The 19,353-nt window shown below is 57.1% G+C and overlaps 5 protein-coding genes across 5 annotated transcripts; all 5 read left to right on the top strand.

Annotated features, from left to right (window-relative positions):
* Nucleotides 1-1,027: 1,027 nt before the first annotated feature.
* On the top strand, nucleotides 1,028-2,977 carry LINJ_31_0830 (conserved hypothetical protein; the record flags this gene model as incomplete). The annotated part of the gene is made up of 1 exon (XM_001467306.1): nucleotides 1,028-2,977. One exon carries the CDS (start codon nucleotides 1,028-1,030, stop codon nucleotides 2,975-2,977), a length of 1,950 nt encoding a protein of 649 aa, XP_001467343.1.
* A 4,332-nt stretch (nucleotides 2,978-7,309) lies between these two features.
* On the top strand, nucleotides 7,310-8,176 carry LINJ_31_0820 (putative c2 domain protein; the record flags this gene model as incomplete). The annotated part of the gene is made up of 1 exon (XM_001467305.1): nucleotides 7,310-8,176. One exon carries the CDS (start codon nucleotides 7,310-7,312, stop codon nucleotides 8,174-8,176), a length of 867 nt encoding a protein of 288 aa, XP_001467342.1.
* Nucleotides 8,177-9,216: 1,040 nt separating this feature from the next.
* LINJ_31_0810 (putative c2 domain protein) lies at nucleotides 9,217-9,954 on the top strand (the record flags this gene model as incomplete). Its single annotated transcript, XM_001467304.1, has 1 exon — nucleotides 9,217-9,954. The coding sequence occupies one exon, from the start codon at nucleotides 9,217-9,219 to the stop codon at nucleotides 9,952-9,954; it is 738 nt and encodes a 245-aa protein (XP_001467341.1).
* A 1,030-nt stretch (nucleotides 9,955-10,984) lies between these two features.
* LINJ_31_0800 (conserved hypothetical protein) lies at nucleotides 10,985-11,920 on the top strand (the record flags this gene model as incomplete). The annotated part of the gene is made up of 1 exon (XM_003392663.1): nucleotides 10,985-11,920. One exon carries the CDS (start codon nucleotides 10,985-10,987, stop codon nucleotides 11,918-11,920), a length of 936 nt encoding a protein of 311 aa, XP_003392711.1.
* A 5,375-nt stretch (nucleotides 11,921-17,295) lies between these two features.
* Nucleotides 17,296-18,198, top strand: LINJ_31_0790 (hypothetical protein, unknown function; the record flags this gene model as incomplete). The annotated part of the gene is made up of 1 exon (XM_001467302.1): nucleotides 17,296-18,198. One exon carries the CDS (start codon nucleotides 17,296-17,298, stop codon nucleotides 18,196-18,198), a length of 903 nt encoding a protein of 300 aa, XP_001467339.1.
* Between the last annotated feature and the right edge of the window lie 1,155 nt (nucleotides 18,199-19,353).

Raw genomic sequence — 19,353 nt, 5'->3', positions numbered from 1 at the left:
GCATCGTCTTCGGCTTGGACGTCGCCGTGTTTATTTTTGCCTTCCCTTCCTCTCCCTCGTTCTCTCCCTTTTTGTTTTTTTTTTACCCCCCCCCCCCATGCCTTTCCGTGGGCTCCCCCACCCCTGTTGTGCATTGACCGGTTCACCTCTCCGCCCTCCCCTCCCCCTCCTCCTCCTTCCTCGTTTATCTAATCCCTGCTAGTCGTCGTCTCCTACTTCCTCCTCTCCACCGCCGCCACCACGTCGTCCTCTAGCCTTACAGGATGTGTGCTCTGCTCGTTCTCTTCCATGCAGACACATCTATATATCTATACACATGCATGTAGGCACAGATATGCGCGCACACACACACACGCATACGCATATGTGTACGTATAACTGTATCTACATGCATGTGTGTATGTGCGTGTATTTTTGTTTTGCTCCTGCAATTGGAACTGCCGCATTCCCCTTTGCGCCCTCTCCTCATGTACAGCGCTGTGCGCCTTGGCCAGTGCATGCGCAGGTGTGTGGTATTCTCCCCGCCTAGCTGTGCTGCGGGTCGCTCGAACTTGATGCTAGATTAATATCAGAATAGCTCACCAGTTCGCTGTGGTTGGTGTACTGTGCACTCCACCCCCGAACCGCTTGCAGCATTCACCCTCTCCCCCCCCCAAGGATCGGGACCGCATCCAGAGTCTCAGTCCTTCTCCTGGCCACCAAAAGGACTGAGCGTGGAGCCGGCCGATACACGATGCGCGCGGGGCTCGTAGGCTGCCTATCCTCACTCCTCCGCTCCCTACTTTTGTTCTGTCTCATATTCCTGTTTAGCCACCACACCGAAACACGTTCGTGTTTCATCTGTCACACCTGCTCTGTCCTTTTCTTCTCTCTCGTGCTTGTCCTCAGTTTCATTCTACCAGCCAACACTCGTGCGGCATCCCCCCGCCCCCCTCTGCTTGCCCTCACACTCGGCCATTATTGACTCGCTCGCGGCTGAGCCATTCGCTTCTCTTGTTTACCTTCGCAGTATTGTGACTCAACTGCAATGCCAACACATCGGGAGAATGAGGATCATCTTGCCTTCACCAACCCCAGTATGGCGAGCGTGAGCCTTTCCCGCGACAACTCAGCGCAGGGGCGGGCGGCGCGAGAGCCCATAAGTACGCGCGAGGCGCCAGAGGAAGATATTTTCCCTGCCCCTCACCAAAGTGCTGCTTGTATGAATACAAGTCGAAAAGATTCGATCGACGAGATGGTGTCGCGTATTGCCATTCCCGACAACATTCCCATCCAAAATCTTCCAGTGTTAAACGCACCCGAGCTGAAGCTGATTGGTCGCTGTGTGAGTTTTTGCGTGAAGCTGCCTCCTAACGGTCCCACGTCCGTCTCCTACTACTATACAGGCCTCGTGTCCATGGTCACAGGGACTTCGGTTGGTTTAATATACGTGAATCGGTATACGTGTGAGGACTTCGAGGCGTACAAGGCACATGAAAAATGCCTAGCGAACAGTGAAAACCCTGCCCCGGACGAGCAGAACACTGTCAAATCCGCTCCGCACCGTATCCAAAAAGCGATGAAAGTTCTCCGCCATTTACACAGTGTTCCTACAGCGGCCAACGTCGAAGCCTCAGCGACGCAGTCTGGCCCATCTGTCTTTGACGGGCTGCCGGTGCACCCAAACTCTAAGGAGGGCGAAGCGGGTGCTGACGATGAAAGGGCGCTTTCCATCACAGCGGATTCGTGTGTGCTGTGTGCGGCGGATGCCGCCGGCAGCTTGGCCCCCGCGGTGCCGCTGAAAACCGTGGCGGAGCTAGAAACTGCCGAAGTGCGCGACGGGGATGGGAGGGAGTGTGTGTTGGGGGCCGCCCGGCTTCTGTTGGAGGAGGGCGCCGGTGGTGCCGGTGCGGTGAACCGTGGTTTGCGAGTCAGGGCCTTTCGGCGCTTCAGCGGATCCATCGGGCCGATCCCGTACGTCACCTTCTTGCGCAAGAACATCCAGGACGTCGAATTCGGTCGCGACCCGAATGCCATCTTCTACTCGCTCTTCCAGGACCCGGCGAAGCACATTGACGACATGCAGTGCCTGCGCATGTTTGTGCGGCGCTACCTGGTGCACACGAGCGAGGGCAACAACCCGCGCCAGGTGCCGCTCTATGCATTCCTGTCTGTCCGGTGTGCATGGCCGGATGTGGACCGTGAGCTGGTGAATCGGCTGGTGCATGAGGAGCTTACCGCTCTCGTCAAGGCCGACCGCGCCATCAAGTCGGAGAAGGAGCGAAAACGCGCCCGCGAGGAGCGGCAGTTGCAGCGTTATCGCGCGCCTGCCGGCCTCTTCTCCAGTACGGGCATTCTCTATCTCACGAAAATTCCGCAGGGCACCTTCCTTGCTGCAGTGGTCATCCTTGTCTTCACGATGATCTTCGCGATGTTTCTCAGCGTGACGTTGAGCACCGTGAGTGACGTCCTCATCATCACCTTCCTGAATAAGTTAATCAGGAGCTTCTTGGCATCAATCGTTGTATGGGGCATCACCGGCATCACCAACGTTGTGTACGCCACAGTGGTGCACTTGCCGCTTCGCGAGTGCACGATTTTAGTGGGCATTCACGTTTTTTTCGGCTTCCTCTCCGCGGTCTGCTGCATCATGTGCATCGCGGTCATTCTGGCAAACATGACAAAGAACGCAATTTACAAGCACATGGTGAGCCACGGAACGTCGGCACTCTGCGCCTTCTACAACCGTCATAACTGCTCGGGGTTCCTGCACAGTTGCGATGTCGTGGACGCGTATAACGTAAACCTTTGCAGCACATGCCCTGATGTTGTTTTCGCGAAAGGCGGCTGCTACGTTGTCGCTCAGAGGCTAGTAGAGGTGGCGCTTGTTCCGATGCTTGTATTCACCATTTTTATCACGATCGCGCTGGTCTACATAGGCATTCTACTCTTCAAACTACTGCTGGCGGCCAAGGCAATCGTTGGCCGCTTCTTTTAGAAAATGCTCTCTCTCGCTTGCTTGCTATTTCTCTATATATTGTTGTTTTTTTTTTTGCTTTCGCTTTCTTGTACACGCGGCTTCACAGCTTGATGCAGTGCAGCTCTCCTCGCCTGTGACTTTGACTTGTTCTGCGCGTGCCAAGAGAGAGGGGGAGGCTTATATGTAAGTCGAAAGTGCATACACAACCGGAAAAGAAAAGCAAAACGCTGAAAAAAAACCCCACAAAACAACGTCTTGGCGCTTCAGTGCGGCGGCGCCGTGCTTTCTATTGGTTGCTACCTTTTATTTTTGTTTCCTGGACTGTAGGTGCTCGTCTTCTTTCTGTTGTGGTGGTGATGGTGTTGTTTGCTGTTGCTCTTTTTCTCGTCCGAGAGACATGCACACCGGCACGCACGCACGCACGCACACACACACACACACACAAAAGCAGATACACTCGAGACTCTGTTCAACTGTGCTCTTTTCGTTTTGCTGCTTCCTTGCCCCATTTTTCATTTACATATGTATCTCCCGTTCTTCTCGCCCATCTTCCCTCAACCCCCCTCAAAACCTCCCACGCTGAGTCGATGCTGCACTCTACTTGTGCAGGTGCAGGTTTAACTGCTCACTCAATCTGCCAGAGGAGTCTGCAGTGTACATGAGCACTAACCCTTTTCTCTGCTGAACGATTCCATGCCTCTCGCGCCTTTCTCCCGATGCTTGGTTTGAGCTCACTCCTGCCTTAACATCTGCATGGGCATATATATATATGCACACAAACTTGTTGTCTTGGCAGCGAGATCTGCGGTTGGCGTTGTCGACCACATGCTTCATCGTTTCTCGCATCTCCATCTCCGTCTTCGCCTTCCGCGCCGCAGTTTTCTCTCTTTGTCGTTTGTTTCGTCTTGCTTTCCACGTGCAGTCCGCGATCTATCACTCCCTGCCCTGTGGCCCTCGAGGCCGCGTTGTACTATTTTTGTTGTTGTTTTCCTCTCGGCTGCTCGTCCCTGTACTCGCGCGCAACGCACCTTTCTCCCCTCCCCAGCCACCACCGCCATCCCCCCTCTTCCTGCTTCACAGATGATTATGCCCGCATGCACGTGCGGGGGGATGATGGTGTTGCCGCTTCACTACGAGGTCACTCCTTTGTCATGGCGGAGTGCTGTCTTGCTTTTTTTTTTTACTCCTGCCCTCCGCGCTTCTCTTCCTGCCGAGGGCTCTTGAAAGTGTTGTTTCCAGCGAATGGGCCTTTCGGTATCACACAGTCGATTCTTACGCACCTGCTAGTGCTTGCTTTTGTGCCGGTGCGTCTTGAACACTTTCATGCTCCTCCGACAAGCAGAGAAAACGAAAATGAAAAAAGGAAGGGCAATCGTATTGCCTCACCTTGCAGTGCTGAAGCCTGGTGTGCAGCATCTCGATGGATGCACAGGGATACGTAATCGCACTCAGCAACGCACGAGATACACACACGAATTGGTTGCTCCGAGCGCCTGTCACAGACTCGGCTGTGAACGCTTCTGCGTCTCCGTCGTTTTCCTTCTCGATGCACCTGCCGGTTGACGGCTGTTCTTCTCTCTTCCACCGTGTGCACATGTCTCTCACACCCACCACCTACGCTACACAGCAGCACATCGCTGAACCTGCAACTATGCGCCAGCAGTAGAGTACACAAGACACATAAGGTGAACGGCATACTCCGCAGGAAAGTCGCTTCGAGATGTGCGTGTGCGACGGACGCTTCAGGGGTATCACATTCCTAGAGCCTGCAACGCACCTTGGCATGACTGTCGAATGGTTGAGCAGCAGTCCAGCAGCGACGTCGCTTATCAGTCGCGACGTTGTGATGTTCTCTCACATGCTGTGGAATGAAGTCTGAGATGTTTACATGACGATGCAGCCAAGTCGCTGCTGTTTGCCCTCCACCGTGTCGCTTAGGGAAGGGGCAAGGCACGAAGAGGCGACGAGGAGCACTATCGGTATGTGGGGTGCGCTAAGGCACCGCGACAGAGACGCACTTGCCGCTGAGGAAGACTCGTTTTGGTGACGGGGGGGGCATGTGCGCTTTTCAGTCGCTGACTCGAGCCGCGCTCCACGGGACATCAAAAGTGTGCCTCCGTAGGCCATGCCAAGTCGCGTGAGTGCTCTGCGCGGGCGCTCTAGCGTCACCGGCAACCTCCCGAGAAGCTCGAGGTGCAGTTCGTCGGCGATGCACTGCGCAGGGAGTAGTGACACGTATTTCATTGCGCCCGGCTATGCAGACGGAAAACCTGTACACCAAACGGCCTGCTGCGACCACCGCGGTAGCAACAGCCTCGGCAGCACGCCCACGGGTGTACTATGCATGGCCACAACAGATGGTCGCGTTTTCCTTTTAGCGCCTGCTCTATACTTCACCGGGCGCATGCAACAGTAGCCCACAGAGAGTGCTTCTCCGTCTGCGCCCTGGCCCGAGGTCCTGCAGGACACCGTCTCCTCCATGCTCCTTGAAACAGCGGCTCGTCGCCAGACATTAACCATCCAGACTGTCATTGATAAATGTCGTGCATCGCTGACAGACACAGTAAAGACGGAAGAAACCGTGCGGGCGCGTACACTTCGAAGCTCGCATGGAGGCGGCGGTTACCTGCTTCGGCATCTCTGCAGTAGCTCAGCCATAGCCTTGCCCTGCGCTTGGCTGCCGTGTGTTCCACAGCCACGCGAGTAGAGTGCACTGGCTCTCCACGCTGACATCTCTGAAGGGTTGTTTGCACCCGTCGTGAATTCTCTTTCGCCGTCGGGTCTTGTGCGCCGTTTTTTTTTCTCGCTTTCTTCTGTATCGTCAGACAGTAATCCAATGCCTCACCGACAGACGCACCGGGGGAGGGCACTCAGGAGCGGTGAGTCATATCTGCTCGAGCGCACGGCCGCACTCGTCGGCGACGAAGAGGCGTCCGTGTGCCTGACGGCGCGGATTTGAGCAGTGTCGCTTTATGCGAGCACACCCTTTATATGTTTCCTCGATCCACACACACACACACACACCGCGGATGTTATGGTACGCTGTAAAAGGCATATTGTCCGTTGAGGGCCATTGAGTGAGCCTCGGAGTGTTGGAGGCGGGGTGGCCCCTTAACGGATGGTGTTGCATGCACTGTGTGCCATCGCATAGCCCCTTCTCTTGGCCTGTGCGCTTGAAAAGCCCTGCCGTGTAGCGCCTTATGTTGTTGTTTCTCTGCCTCATTATCCGCTCCCCCTTCGCGGTCTGCTCGACGCGTGTTTTGTGGCTGCTGTAGTGAAGACGTGGGCCAGCGGGCACACAGGAGGCTGCCCTCACGTGCGTGCTTTCTCGGAAACCCACTTGCTCTGTTGCCGCGCCGAAGCCCCCTCGCTTATTGCGACCTTGTCTTCGCTGGTCTCCCTCCTCCCCCTCCTCTCTCACGTGCAGGACCGTTCTGGAATGCGCATCCATGCGAAGGCGGCGAGCAAGCGCCCGCCATCCTCCGTGTCACCTCTCCTCTCGTTGGAGAGAAGGGCAAACAAAAAAGAAGAAGAGAGAAACGTGCTGGTGGTCTCCTCTCTGCGTTCGCTTCCCTGCCATGTGGGCGTGCAACCGGCTGTTTTGCTGCGTGCAACTTCCCTTTTCGGATACCTGTTGTTGCGCTTCCTCTTTGCGCTCTTCGTTTTTTTTTTTGGGGGGGGGTGGGAAGGGAGGGAGGGAGGGAGGGAAAGGGGGCGCGCCTCTCACTCTCTCGGTGTGTATGTGTGTTGCGCTGCTTTCTGTGTTGTGTGCGCCTCTCTTGCCTGTCTCCTCTACACGCTCTTTGGTTCTCCCCTTCTCCGCACCAGGTCGCTGCTGCTGACTATGGCTAGTCGAAAAAGCATGTTCTCTGTAGGCGCAGCGTGCATTGCGGTTGGCGGACTCTTCGTGAGCACGTCCCTCGCAAGTGTCCAGCCCGCACCTCCTACGTGGCGGTGTCGTATGCCTTCTCTGCCGAACTCGAGCAATTCATGCGAGCCCGCAGGCAGCCACGGCGCAGAGTCTTATCAGTGTATTGCGATCGATGAAAAGCGTGATAGGAGATGGCAGCCGTCGCAGGCCACAGCCCTATCGCAGCCGCGGTCTTTTTCATCAGCGCACCCTGCACTGACGGGCTCCATCTCCGTTCTACTCCCCCCATCCTCTTTGTGCTCTCTCAGGCTGCTCCGCTTCCGCCAGTCACGCGCTCTCGCGATTCACCCAACGTGCGAAGCGCCGCCGTCCTCTCACGCACCGCCACCGTGCACACTCTCGCCTCGACCCCTTTTTTAGTGTACGTCTTTCCTCGTTCTCTCTTCGTTTTCTCTCTCTGTGCTGCCGCCTCCCGAGTGATGGGCCGCCTTGAGATCCGTGTCTGCGGCGCCCGCAATGTGGCGAACGTGCAGAAGGTGGGTAAACCCGACCCGTACGTGAAGGTCAAGCTGGGTAGCAATAAGAAGTCGCAGATTAAATACAAGACCCACGTAGCCGAGAACTGCCTTAACCCCGTCTGGAATGAGCTCTTCAAGTTTCAGGTCGCTGACTACGACTCGATGCAGGTGGTTTTCGAGCTGTGGAACGACAACGTCATCGTAGACGACCTCCTCGGAAGCTACAGCCTCTCCCTCAACGGCCTAACCCGCGGCGTCGTCGTCGATACCTGGGTGCTTCTCGAGGGAACGAAGGGCTCCCCCTCGGAGCTGCACTTGCGCGTCCTCGCTGTCGACTTTGGCCGCGATCCGGGGCCTGGCGACCGGCTCACCTTATCGCTCGAGGGGGACACCATGGTGCCGTCTACGGGCCAGACATACCGTCCACCGAAGAACTACGTGCCGCCAGCGCAAGGGATTGTACTGCAGTCGTACCCCCCTGCTCCGCTCGGGCCCCCGCCGCCGGTAGTCTACAGCGCCTCGGCTGCGCCGATGCCGCAAGTACAGTATGGCTACATGGCTCCACCACAACCGCAGGGGTACGCATACGGTGCTCCTCCCCCACCGCCACAGCAGCCACCTTCACAGGGGTACGGCTACGGCGCTGCTCCGGCGCCGCAAAACTACAGCTATGGCGCGCCCCCGCCCCCGCAGCCTATGTATGGCGCCCCGCAGCCGCCACAGTCTCTACCGTACGCTGCCGGTCCTCCGCCACCCCAGATGTACGGCCCTCCTCCTCCGCAGCGGCGGCCGGTGCAGATGGCCTACGGTATCCCGCCCGACATGTAAGCGAGGCTGCGGACACAAAGGGAGAAAACGCGCATCGGCGCCTGCGAAGCGGGTGAAGAGAGGATCGCCACGTGCGGTTGCCAGCGCATCTTGCAGCGCCGTTTTACTCCCTCTCTCATCTCCATCGGCGAAGTCACGTGGGCCTGAACATTCGAGCCTTTGTGTGGGCCCTACATTTTGGTTGCTTGTGTCACCTGCTTCCCTTCTGATGATTTGCTGCTTTCCTCCCCTCCTCCTATCTTTTGTTTGGCGGCACGTCTAGCTTCAGTGTTGCGCGCCGACAACGCGGAATGCGGCTTTGGGGTTTGAGCTTGTCTCGCTCATCTCACTTTATTCTTGTCCTCTCATGTGTCTCGCGTGTTGCCGGTCTCCCATCGGCATGGATTCCTGTACGGCGGACACGGTTCCAGCGATCGGGCTCGACTTCTCTTAATGTGGTGTTTTTTTGTGTTGCAATCCGCTGTTTTCTTTGGCGTTACTGTCATGCTGCCGTCTGTGCACCAGTTTGGGTACTTGGAGCCGGAGTCATCGCTTTACAGTGAGAAAGCATGTGCCCGTTGCGGAAGGATCTCGAGCGGTGCACTACAACGAAAGGAGTAGCGAGTCTGATCGACGTGACGGAGGTGGGTGCGGCTTCTGTGCGGTTTGTTAGCGAAGAGCTACTCTAGCGAAAGACGACAGCTGTTCAGCTCTGTGCTTCCCTCTCCTTCCACTCTCGTTACGGTTGCTCACACGTCGTAGCTGCCGATGGTTCTTTTACTCTCGCCGCCTTCTCTCGCGCGCTTTCTCTCTCTCACATCCTCCTCTGATCTGCCCTCTTCTCGCCGAAGACGCAGCACAAGCATATATATATATATACCCGAAGGACTAGCTCTGCTGGTAGGTGTGCGCGGTAGCCAACTCTGTTCTCTCCGGGCTAGACAAGTGTGCGAGCAGCGTACCCTTGCTCTCCAGGGCGGCGCTTCATTGCTCTGCCTTTGGACGCTTCCCGCTTCACGCTTCCTTGGCTAGATTTAAGAGAGAGGAAGAGGCACCGCACAATGGGTCGCCTGGAGGTGTGCATCTGCGGTGCTCGCAACATCGGCGACACCCGAAAGGCTGGTGCTCCCGACCCGTATGTGAAGGTCGTGATGGGCGACAGGAAAAAGACGCAGAGCAAGTACAAGACTAAGGTGGCCAGTAGCAGTCTCCACCCCGTCTGGAATGAGGTGGTCAAGTTCCAGGTCGCCGACTACGACTCCGAACAGATCGTTTTCGAGCTGTGGAACAACAACGTCATTGTAGACGACCTGATGGGCGCCTATGCGCTCTCTTTGAACGGCTTGACGCGTGGCGTTGTGAGCGACTTATGGGTCATCCTCAAGGGCACGGGGCTCTCTTCGGCAGAGCTTCATCTGCAAGCACTGGCGGTAGACTTTGGCGTTGATCCTCAGCCCAGCAGCATGGTGGTGCGCTCCATTGAGGAATACAACGCCGCTGCGGCCACAAAGCATGCAATGAACACTACCGAGTTGAAGCAGGTGGCATGTGCGGATGACTTGGACTGCGTCCAGAAGCCATCATCCAGCGAGCCGGCGATCGGCATCCCGCTGCAGGCGCAGGTGGCACTTCCGCCGAAGCCTCAATCGCAGCCGTTCTATACCCAGCAGCCAACCTATGCGCAGCAGGCGCAGCCTCCACCCCACCCCATCTACTATCAGCAAGCGCCACTGCAAGGCAGCTACTACGGGGCGCCTCCACAGCCGCCCCAGTGCATGTACGGCCCATCGCCGATTTGAAATGTGGATACAGGGAGCACACCGTGTGGGAGTGGCGGTTGCTGAGGTGGTGGGACGTGATCCAGAGGGGAACGGGCCGCCAGAGTGCAGAGCGGGGGTGCACTTCCTGACTGGTATGACCAGTACGCGGATGTCTCCGTGGGCCTTGTCCCTTTTCGCGTTTGCCTCGCCAGCTGACCTCTTCAGGTGCGCTGTCTGCTGCGATCCGATCATCTCGGATCGCATACGGCGCACCGTTTCGGGCCGTTTCTCTGGCCCTTGCCCGCTTTCTGTGCTGCTCTTTGCAAACGCAGCGCTCCGTCTCCGTATATATGGATAGATGGGTGTGTGTCCATATATCTACCGATGTCTATCTATGTGTATGCGCCGCCTTTTCTTTTGCGGGCTCGCTTGATCCAGCGCCGGTGCCCGTTTCTCTCGCTCGCTCTCCGCTGTTTGCCTGCCGCCTTGTCCCTTTTTCTCTTTCGCTGCACAGTGACGGCCGCCTTTGCCTCTCCTCGCCTTTCCTTTTGCGCCTCCCTCTGCGTGAAGCCACGCACACGTGATGCTGTCGGCGCTGCTCGCACCCCTTGCCTCGTAATGGGCGGAGCTGCAGGGCTTGCCGGCTTCCTCCGCGGGCTGCACCGGTAGCCGCTACCGTGTCTTGTTTTGCGCCTCTGCGTTCCGCCGCAGAGGTGACCACGCCAGCGAGGCGCATCTGCTGCCGCCATGGATCACTGCCTGCCCCTGTTCCGTGTCCATCTCTCGACTGCCCCTCCCTTCCCCCCCTCCCACGCCCAAAGGCATCCCTCTCTGTCGCCCTCTCATTTTCTCGTTTCAAGAGGAGCCGCGCCTCGCCGACACGTGGCCCCGCGTTCAACACACACGGCGGATCGCCTACTGCCTCTCTCACTGGAACCCCGCGACATCCAGAAGGCCGTCGTCTGCTTTGCCCTCGCTGATTTGCCCTTCTTTCGGCTGCAGCTCTCCCTAGCGCGCGTTCTACTGCAACGCTGACGGTGTACAGCTCGACTTCACCTACTCGCCCATCATGTCGATGCAACAAGACTTCGTTCACCCGCGTCAGATGGATGACATGCGGGCCATTCACGCCGCCATCAACTCCTTCAGCGGTGTCATGACCAAGATGATGATGCTGATGAAGGAGCTTGGGACCACGCTGGGGCACGTGAGCCACGCCTTCGATGCACTCACCTCTCTCAGTTTTACCGATGACGAGGTAAAGCAGTACGTGCACCACTTTGGCGAAGAGGTCATCAGCATGAAGGAGGGCATCGCCTTTTGCCAATACAACAAGCTTGTACATGAGGATGTGCTGCACCCGGTCGAGCAGCTGAAAAAATCGCTGAAGGAGGCGGAGAAGGCGGCGAAGGCGGAGAAGAGCGCCTTTGAGAAGTACAGGAAGGCAAAGCAGTGCGTTGATAAGCAGGAGAAGGCGTTTGCGGAGAGGAGCAAACCCCTGGACACGAGCAAATCTTATCCCACGCACGTGCAGGCGCGGAATAAGGCGCTTGTCTCGCTGCAGAACTGCAATAAAGAATTTGAAGATAGGTTCGCGATGTTGGTGAACGACGTGAAGAACGTGACGGCGACGGCGCTCAAGCGCTACCTCGAACTCAACGCGGGCTACATGACGTCTGTCGTGGACGCCCTCACCAAGACGGACCCTACCATCGAGGAGGCTGCTGTCCTCCACTGTCAAGAGCAGCAGGAGCACCGGCAGAGCGTTGTCGAGCAGCGCTGCTTGCAGGTGAATTCAGAGCTGAGCATCGTTCATGCCTCACAGGGGTACCGGCTCGACCCGAACGGGATGAATGGTGGCCTACACGACGGAATCATCTTCAAGAGCCTTCCGAGTAGGTTCCGGCAACAGCACAGAGTCTCGAGCACGGTCTCACGGGGCCAACCGCCTCGCGGTCGGATGCCGTCGCCGGCAATGACGGCCATGAACGGTGGTTTGAAGTAGCCTCACAGGGGTACATCAGCAGTGGTAAGCCTGAGGACCTTGAAGCCTACCGCGGAAGCAGCGACCGCCACAACGGCCGCCGTCGTTGCCGCGCCTCCATCAGCCGTCGAGGACAACGCTGATGACGAAGACTTCGGCTCTATCTCACAGGTGGGCATCGCTGGCAGGGAGGCACCGCCACTGTACACGTTTGGTCGTGGCCCGCAGTCGGTGGTGTCGTCGGCACCACCGCAGCCCGGCTACATAGCCTCTCACAACTCTGCTCTGACGACCGAATTCATGACTCGCATGGAGGCGAATAGCATCGCAGCCTCTGAGGTGTGTGCCCCTCGCTAGGCGCTGAAGGCCGCGCGTTTGCGAAGAAAGCTGCAGCCCGTGCGACTCACAGGAAAGCGCAGGCTGGCTTTAAATGCACCTCCTTCGATGGCGCAACCTTGCTTTCCGTTTATATTTACTGTTTTCATACGCCTTTAAGCGCGCTTAACCGCTTTATACCCGCGCAGGCCCGCTGGGGAGGGGGAAGTATGGCGCTGCTTCTGATTTCGGTGTGTCGGCGTCAGCCGTTTCTGTTTCGGTTCTTCTCCCTCCATTATCTTTCCCTGCTGCAAGCTCGGCGTCTCGTGGCATGCCCTCATGTCTCTCTCTCTCTTCGCGTCTGTGCTAGTGTTTTGAGCTGAATCCGGTGAACTACTGCCCATGTTGCTTGTCTGCTTTCCATAGGGACTCGGTGCGGTTGTCTTTGCAACAAGGCTCACGGCACCAGTCGAACTCTGCGCTGGGCGGCAACTGCGCCCCATTAGCGCTAGGCCGATCGCCTTCGCGGGGATGAGCACGCGAAGACGCAGCACGTGTGATGTGCGTGTTGCCCTCTCTCTCCTTATGCGGCTCTCTCATTGCCTTCGTCACCCTTCCTTTGTCGTGCCCGTGGCCTTATCCCTCTTGCTCTACATACATCTTGCTCGCCCCTACCTCGGCATCACAGCTGCTCGCTGTGATTTAACTGTGACCTCCCGTCCTGTTCCCAGATGGACACACCTGTGCACGAGTGCGGTGCGGCCTACCAGGCCGTGCACTGAACCTCAATCTACCCCTTCGTGACCTCCGTCTACTGCACCGACTCGCTGCCTCTCTTCCTTGCCCGTGCCTCCTCTTTTTCGCCCCTGCCTCCTCAGCCAAGTGATGCCTACGACGGACTCCACGGCCTCGTTGTGACTGCGCCGCTCTCTGTCGTTGTTCGACGTCTGCTTGCCTCCCTTCCTTTTCATTGGAATCGTCGGTCTCTCTCTCAGCGCACGTGTGTGTGTGTTTCGTCTCTCTAGCGCCACCGCGGGCCCGTCCCGTTTTGCTGCGATCCTCGTCGGTCTCTATCCGAAGTCTCACCTCGCCGCCCTGCATCCCTGCGTTGCGCGCTCTCTCTGTTTTTCGTTTCTGTTTCGCTTGCTCATCCGCGATGATGAGAGGACACACACCTCAGCTCAGTGCGTCGTCTCACAGGGGGTAGCGCACCCCACTCTGAGTGTGGTGAGCGATCCAAGCAGCGACCCTCCTCCCCTCTATCCCTCTGCCAAGTGCCGCGTCACTTCTGGCGGCGGCAGGGCCAGGTGCCCAGGCCGCAGAGATGTCAGAGCGGCGCATCGCTGCTGGTGTTGTGCGCGGGAGAGCGCTGCGGCAGTGCACACGCTTGCGCCATCCATGTGATGGGCGGAGCGTCATGCGGACTCGAGTGCATTCCGCGTCCAGCCCTCACACTGCCCACTGGTGGAGGAGCCTGGGCCGCCCCGGAGGGATCGCACCAGGTGGCGGCCGGCGAGGCGGGTGGGTAGAGCTCGAGGCAGGGGCCAAGCTGAGATGAGGGAGCCAGCGCACTGCTGCAACGAGTGTCTGGGGCTGCTTTACACCGCGCGGATGGGCCTGTGACGCGCCGGGTGCAGGGCGGAGTTGCGCCCGTGTTTTGTGGCAGCGGCACGAACTTGTGGAAAAGGAAACCCCCTAGTCGGTTTCCTTTAATGCGGTGGTGCTCCTATTGGACCCCTTGTTGTCTGTGGGTATGTGTGGATCTGGATTGCCGCTCCTCACGTTGGTTCCGTCGCAGTGCATCTGGAGGGGGGAATGCTGTTTTTTTTTTCTGCAGTTTTCGCTGTTGCGTGTTTAGCGGGGCGGCGATGGCGGTTCACTGCGGAGGGTTGTTTAAGAGACAGTCGAAGAACAAGAGCAGCAGCGGCAACGCATCATTTCTGTTTTTGTGACGGCTGTTAAAGTGCCCTACTACCCACTCGGCGGAGTGTTGCCGACCCTCTTACGTGAATAGTAGAGTTTTCTTTGTGCACGCACCTCTGTCTCTGTGGGCACACTTCGTTTTAGCGATCGCACGTTGTTGTGGGTGAGAGCGCCACGTCTTCGCTGATCGGTAGATCGTGCCTGAGTAGGCTGAGTCACCCTCAGCTCATCTCCTTCTTCTTGCTATATTCCGTTTCTCCTCGACTTCATGTGTCGCTGGTGTTTTCGCGGAAGCGCGTTGCTTCACAAAACTGGAGCCGCATCGATCGCAGACGGAAGCATGCTTGCACGCACGGATGGTATAGTTCACCTTCCAGTATGGCGTTCTCAGCAGTGGGATGCGCGATCTGAAAACTCGCAACTTGCACTGCAGAGCGCACTGGCGGCCATGTCTCCCCCGTTTGCTGACAAGCAAGCGGACGAGGAAACGGGAAGGCAAAGGTGCATTCTACGGTAGCACAGATGCATTCTCGGACTTGGTGGGGCTGTGAGCCCTTGTAGTGATCTCGTTCCTTGTCCTGTTCCTCATCGTACTTTAGGATTTGTGCTGACCACGCGCGGCCGGGTCGCGCGCCGCAGCTAAAAGAAGGGCGGTTGTTTGGCATGAGAGACGAAGAGATCGTCTGCTACTGGGACGAGCATATTGTGGCTGGCGTGTCCGTATAGCTGAACTATGCCTCAGAACTGCGGCGTCAATGCTGGAAGCTTGCTATTCTTCGCTATCTCGACCACGGCGCGCTGCACTTCTCAACTGCTCCGCCTGGCCATGCTGCGTAGCCAAGCCAGCTCTGCGCGCAATCAAACGGACGGGGGCACCCTTGGCCTTCTCGGTACCGCACAGCGGATCTGCGAGTGCATCTTTTATCATCAGTCATGTGCTCAGTGCGACGGTTCGCAGGAGTCGTCTAGTCGGTGTTGACTACACATGACGATACGCTCTTTTCCGGCTCGTGGCTGCATTTCCTCCTCCTCGTCGATGCTCCGCCTCCCCCTCCTATCATGTAAAACGCGCATTACGCCACTAAGGTGTTGTGTGAGCTGATCTGCGTTGTTTTTGTTTCTCAGTTTGGGACGTTGCTCGGGTCGAGTTTCAAGGCGCATGCACCTTCGTCGTGTTCCTTCGCGGTCGGCAGAGCTGTTCAATCTGTGCGTTTCGGGCCCACCCAACCACACAGACTCTTCCTTGGTTTTGCGGCCCTGTCTTTCTCTCTGTGTCTGTCTTTGCATACATGATGACCCATAAGCCACGGCGCGGCTGAGGTTGTTGTTCTTTGCTGTGCCTTCCCCCTTCCTTCCCTCTGTGATGAATGTTGATTTTGAGAGACTCCCATCCGTGTTTTCCAGTGGTTGGTGAGAGGCAACCGCGGATGGATACGTGCACAGAACCTTCTCGAGCACAAATCGCACATGTGATGAACATGTTAACGCACGAGTTCAACAAGAAACGAAGACAGCCCGCTTACCTGTGAGCGGGTGCGTTTTTTTTTCTCTCTATCATGCATACGTGCGTGTCCCGTAAACGGCGACGAGGCCATCCGCTTATGGTCGCCCGACTTTGCCCTGAACGCTGCTTTACAATTCTCCTTCGTGTGCTGTGGTGGCATCCGGGTTTCGTTTTCTATGCTGGACCAGACACATCCTACGCGGCCAAAAGAGAGGCATAGAGACGGGGCAAAGCAAGAGGAGATTATCGACGGCACCACCATCAGCTGTAAGCGGATTTAGGGGAAGGGTAGTGGTCAGATGTGTTGTCGCGCGTGCACGTGCCTCCTGCGTGAAGCAATATTACCCCCTTCTCTTCTTTCAGCGCTCTCTCTGTCTCTTCTGGAGGTGCACTGGTTTCCTTGTTTTGTTTTATACCTCCGAGCGCGTAGGCACTTTCTTCGTGGGCGCTGTGCGCCGTCGCTCGTGCTTCTGTTCTGATGCAGTCGGCCCATGCCTTACCCATCCACCCACCCTCTCTTCCATCGTGTTTCCTGCCCCCCCCTCCCCATTTTCTTACGCGTTCATTTTTTTTCTTGAGGGGTCTCGGCTCGCCCTCCTCTCGTGGCATTTCGGTTCGTCGAAAGGCGAGCGCCTCGCATACACGTAGTGATCACACGAAGCGATGCGCAGGTGCGTATGCCTGTCGATATGTATGGCGATGGAAGAACATCGGCGAAGTGGCAGGGCAGTGGATGCGCAAGTGCGGGAGTCTCTTTCTTGTTGTGTGTGTTTGTGCAGGCGCTGGATTTCTGTTGCCGCTCTCTTCAGCGGTGGCTGCTAGCGTGCTGCGCTTTTTTTTTCGTGGCTCTCGTCGCATGGACCACGATGTCCTTTGTGCGCTGCCTCTCCGCTCCTGTTCTAGTCCTGCGCGGGGGTACGCGGCACTAGGCACCGTGGCAAACAACTGTGGCAAAGATGGCTGACTTCGTCGTGTACTGGTGTCGATACCAGCGAGCGGCCACCCATTTGTGGTGCTGCGCTGTTGTGCCGGCGTGCCAAACTCAGTTGCGGGCTATCTGCGTTTTCTATTAACCATTTGGCCGCTCTTCCCTGCGTGATCTCCATCGTCTGTCTCCGTATCGTTCTTTTCTATCTCTGTGTCTCTCTCCCTCCCCCTCTGCGAGCGCGCAAGGGTTTTTCCTAGCGCTGTACATCACCGCCGTTTGCGGGTGAGTGTGCCCTTGCTCAAAAGCATTCATGATGTCAGCCAAGCGCGTCCGCTGTCTTTTCGCCGGCGCCGCTGAGTTCTGTTGAGCACACCTTTCCTGCAGATGTCTGTCTAGGTGCAAGCGGGTGCTCTCTTCGCATGTGTAGGCCTGCCACTGGCACATGTTTGGACAGACACGCACACGCGACTTGGTTCCCTCCACCGGCCTCCCCTTCTGCCGTCTTTTCTGCACCTTTTTTTTCTTTTGTTCGTGTTTCTGATTCGCGTCTTTTCTTTTTTCTGGCGCTAGTTTGCGGATCTCCCGCGATCTCTCTATCCCATCCTCCGTCTCCTGTCGTCCTTCAGCGGGTCGGTCTTCTCCTCTGCATGTTGCCCTCGCCGCCTCTATCCCGCTTTCACAGCACAGCGTATCTTCATGTAAACGAGACCGGGACGCAGACTAACCATGGCAACCGTTCCGCAGCAGGTACCGCTCTCCAACACGAACCGCCGTGCTCAGAGGGAGTGGGTGCTCAAGATCAAAGAGACGAGCAACATGCTGTACCGCAGTGCGGCGCAGGCGCAACGCAACTTCGACCAGTACCTAACCGCCATGGAGTACGTGGGGGCACTGTACAAGGACTACGGTGAGCTGCTCAGCGCAGCCCAGAACAGCTTCCTTAATGTGCAGCCGGACGTGGAAGGTGTCGATGACGTTAAAAACATTTGTTCCCGCCTCCACATCTCGATTCACAGGTGGGAGCACAGCGAGGAGCTCTACGCCGTGCGCAACCAGCTTCACCAGCAGACGCAGATGCTGAAAGCGCGCAGCGACCACTCGTCCAGGGTGCTGCAAGAGTGCGTCCAACGTGATGAGTTGATCAAAATGCACACGGAAAAGAGTGCTCTTCTTGCGACGAACCTGCGAAAGCAGAGCTCCGAGGTGGACAAGCTGCAGAAGGAGTGCGATAAACTCCACAGGAAGATCGCCAAGCGCAGTGAAGTGGCCCAAAAGAATTTGGACTCTATGGCTGTCAAATCCATGGCTGCAATCCTGTCGCTCACCTCACAGTTCTTCAAAGTCATGCATAAAAACGGTGCTTTCATTGCTGATCGCTTCTCGCCTGATCGAGCCGGCGTGGGAGAGCACGATCTTGACACTGCCAGCGATGGCCCTGTCACTGGTACTCTGAGGCGCCTTCACAGTGTGCGCAGCGAAATGTCGTCCGTCGCGCCGAGTGCGGTGTACGGCCAGAACTACAACACCTTCCATCCAAGCGAGGCGGACACCCGTGTGTCCGACGGCGCGCGCAACTCCGGCATCCCACTCCGGTATGAGACGAACGTGCCACCGGCAATGTCAGCGTAGAATACGTGGGTGTTCGTGTCGGGGTGCTTCCGTGGGCGTGTCTGGAGTAAAAGGAAAACAGGGCAGCTCTCTGCACCCCATCACGCTCGTTTCCTTCGCTTCCTCCTCCTCTGCGAGTCGAAGGCGAGCGTCTTTCTCTTCTTGCGTCCCTTTCCTGTGGTGCTTGCTCCGATATGCTCGCGACTGGATGGATTTCCCGCCTCCGAGAAGGGCCATCGGCACTTGCGTCTACATGGTCTAGCTGTCTTCTCACTTTTTCTTTGTTGTTAGGGCACCCACGCAAGCTCCCTTTTCGCACGTTTTCGACTTCATGGTTGAGGCTTCGCTGCCCTTAGCGCTGCATCTTGATGGAGAAACCGTCTTGAGAGGGAGGGACCGGGAGGATCCTCCGCGGCTTTCGCCTCAGAATGCCAAAGAGCGAAACGGAAAGCTGAGAGAGCCCCCGCTCTCTCTCCTCGGATGTCTTGTTCTCATGGCCCGGGCGATGGACTCCGACACAGACGCGCGCGATTCTGTTGTGTGTACCCTCCCTCCTTCATAGGTGTCTTCCTTTCTTTATGGGTTTAATGCATGGATGGGGCGCCTTTCGGATCTATTTTGTCTGTTGTACATCTCTCATATATATATATTCACCTTTTGGCGAGTCCGGTCGCTGCGCATTCCTGATGGCATCTCTTTCTTTTTTTCTTTTTTCAAACCTTCTATCGAACCCTTATCGCTGACGATGTCGCGTGTTTCTAGAACACGATCTCCTGCCCGTCTCCGACACACACAGACACACACACAGACAGACGGCCGCGCCATCATCATCAGCTCACTTCATTGACTTTGTTCAGGAGTACCCGACACTCCTCACTCACTCACTCGCACTCTCTCTAAAACGGGGCAAAAAAAAACGCCAGCGGCCATCCGCCCTTTGCCTCTACGACAGCGCTGCCGTGACAGGCCGTCGTCCTATAGAGGCGACCCTGTGCAGCACTTCCGTTTGACACCCTTCGACGCCCCGGCGCGCCATCGCATGCGATGGAGGTAACGCAGAAGCGGCACGAGTGTGAAGAGCATGCGGGCCTTTTTTTTGGCTTGCGTGATTTTTCTCTGCTGTTTTTCTCTGCGGGCAGGCGCGTGCATTCATGCTTGCCCCCTCCCCAGCACACA

Source organism: Leishmania infantum, chromosome 31 (genome assembly GCF_000002875.2).
Source record: "Leishmania infantum JPCM5 genome chromosome 31".
NCBI classification, from domain to species: domain Eukaryota; phylum Euglenozoa; class Kinetoplastea; order Trypanosomatida; family Trypanosomatidae; genus Leishmania; species Leishmania infantum.
The sequence above is the reverse complement of the archived record's forward strand: the minus strand, read 5'-3'. Positions and strand labels throughout refer to the sequence as shown.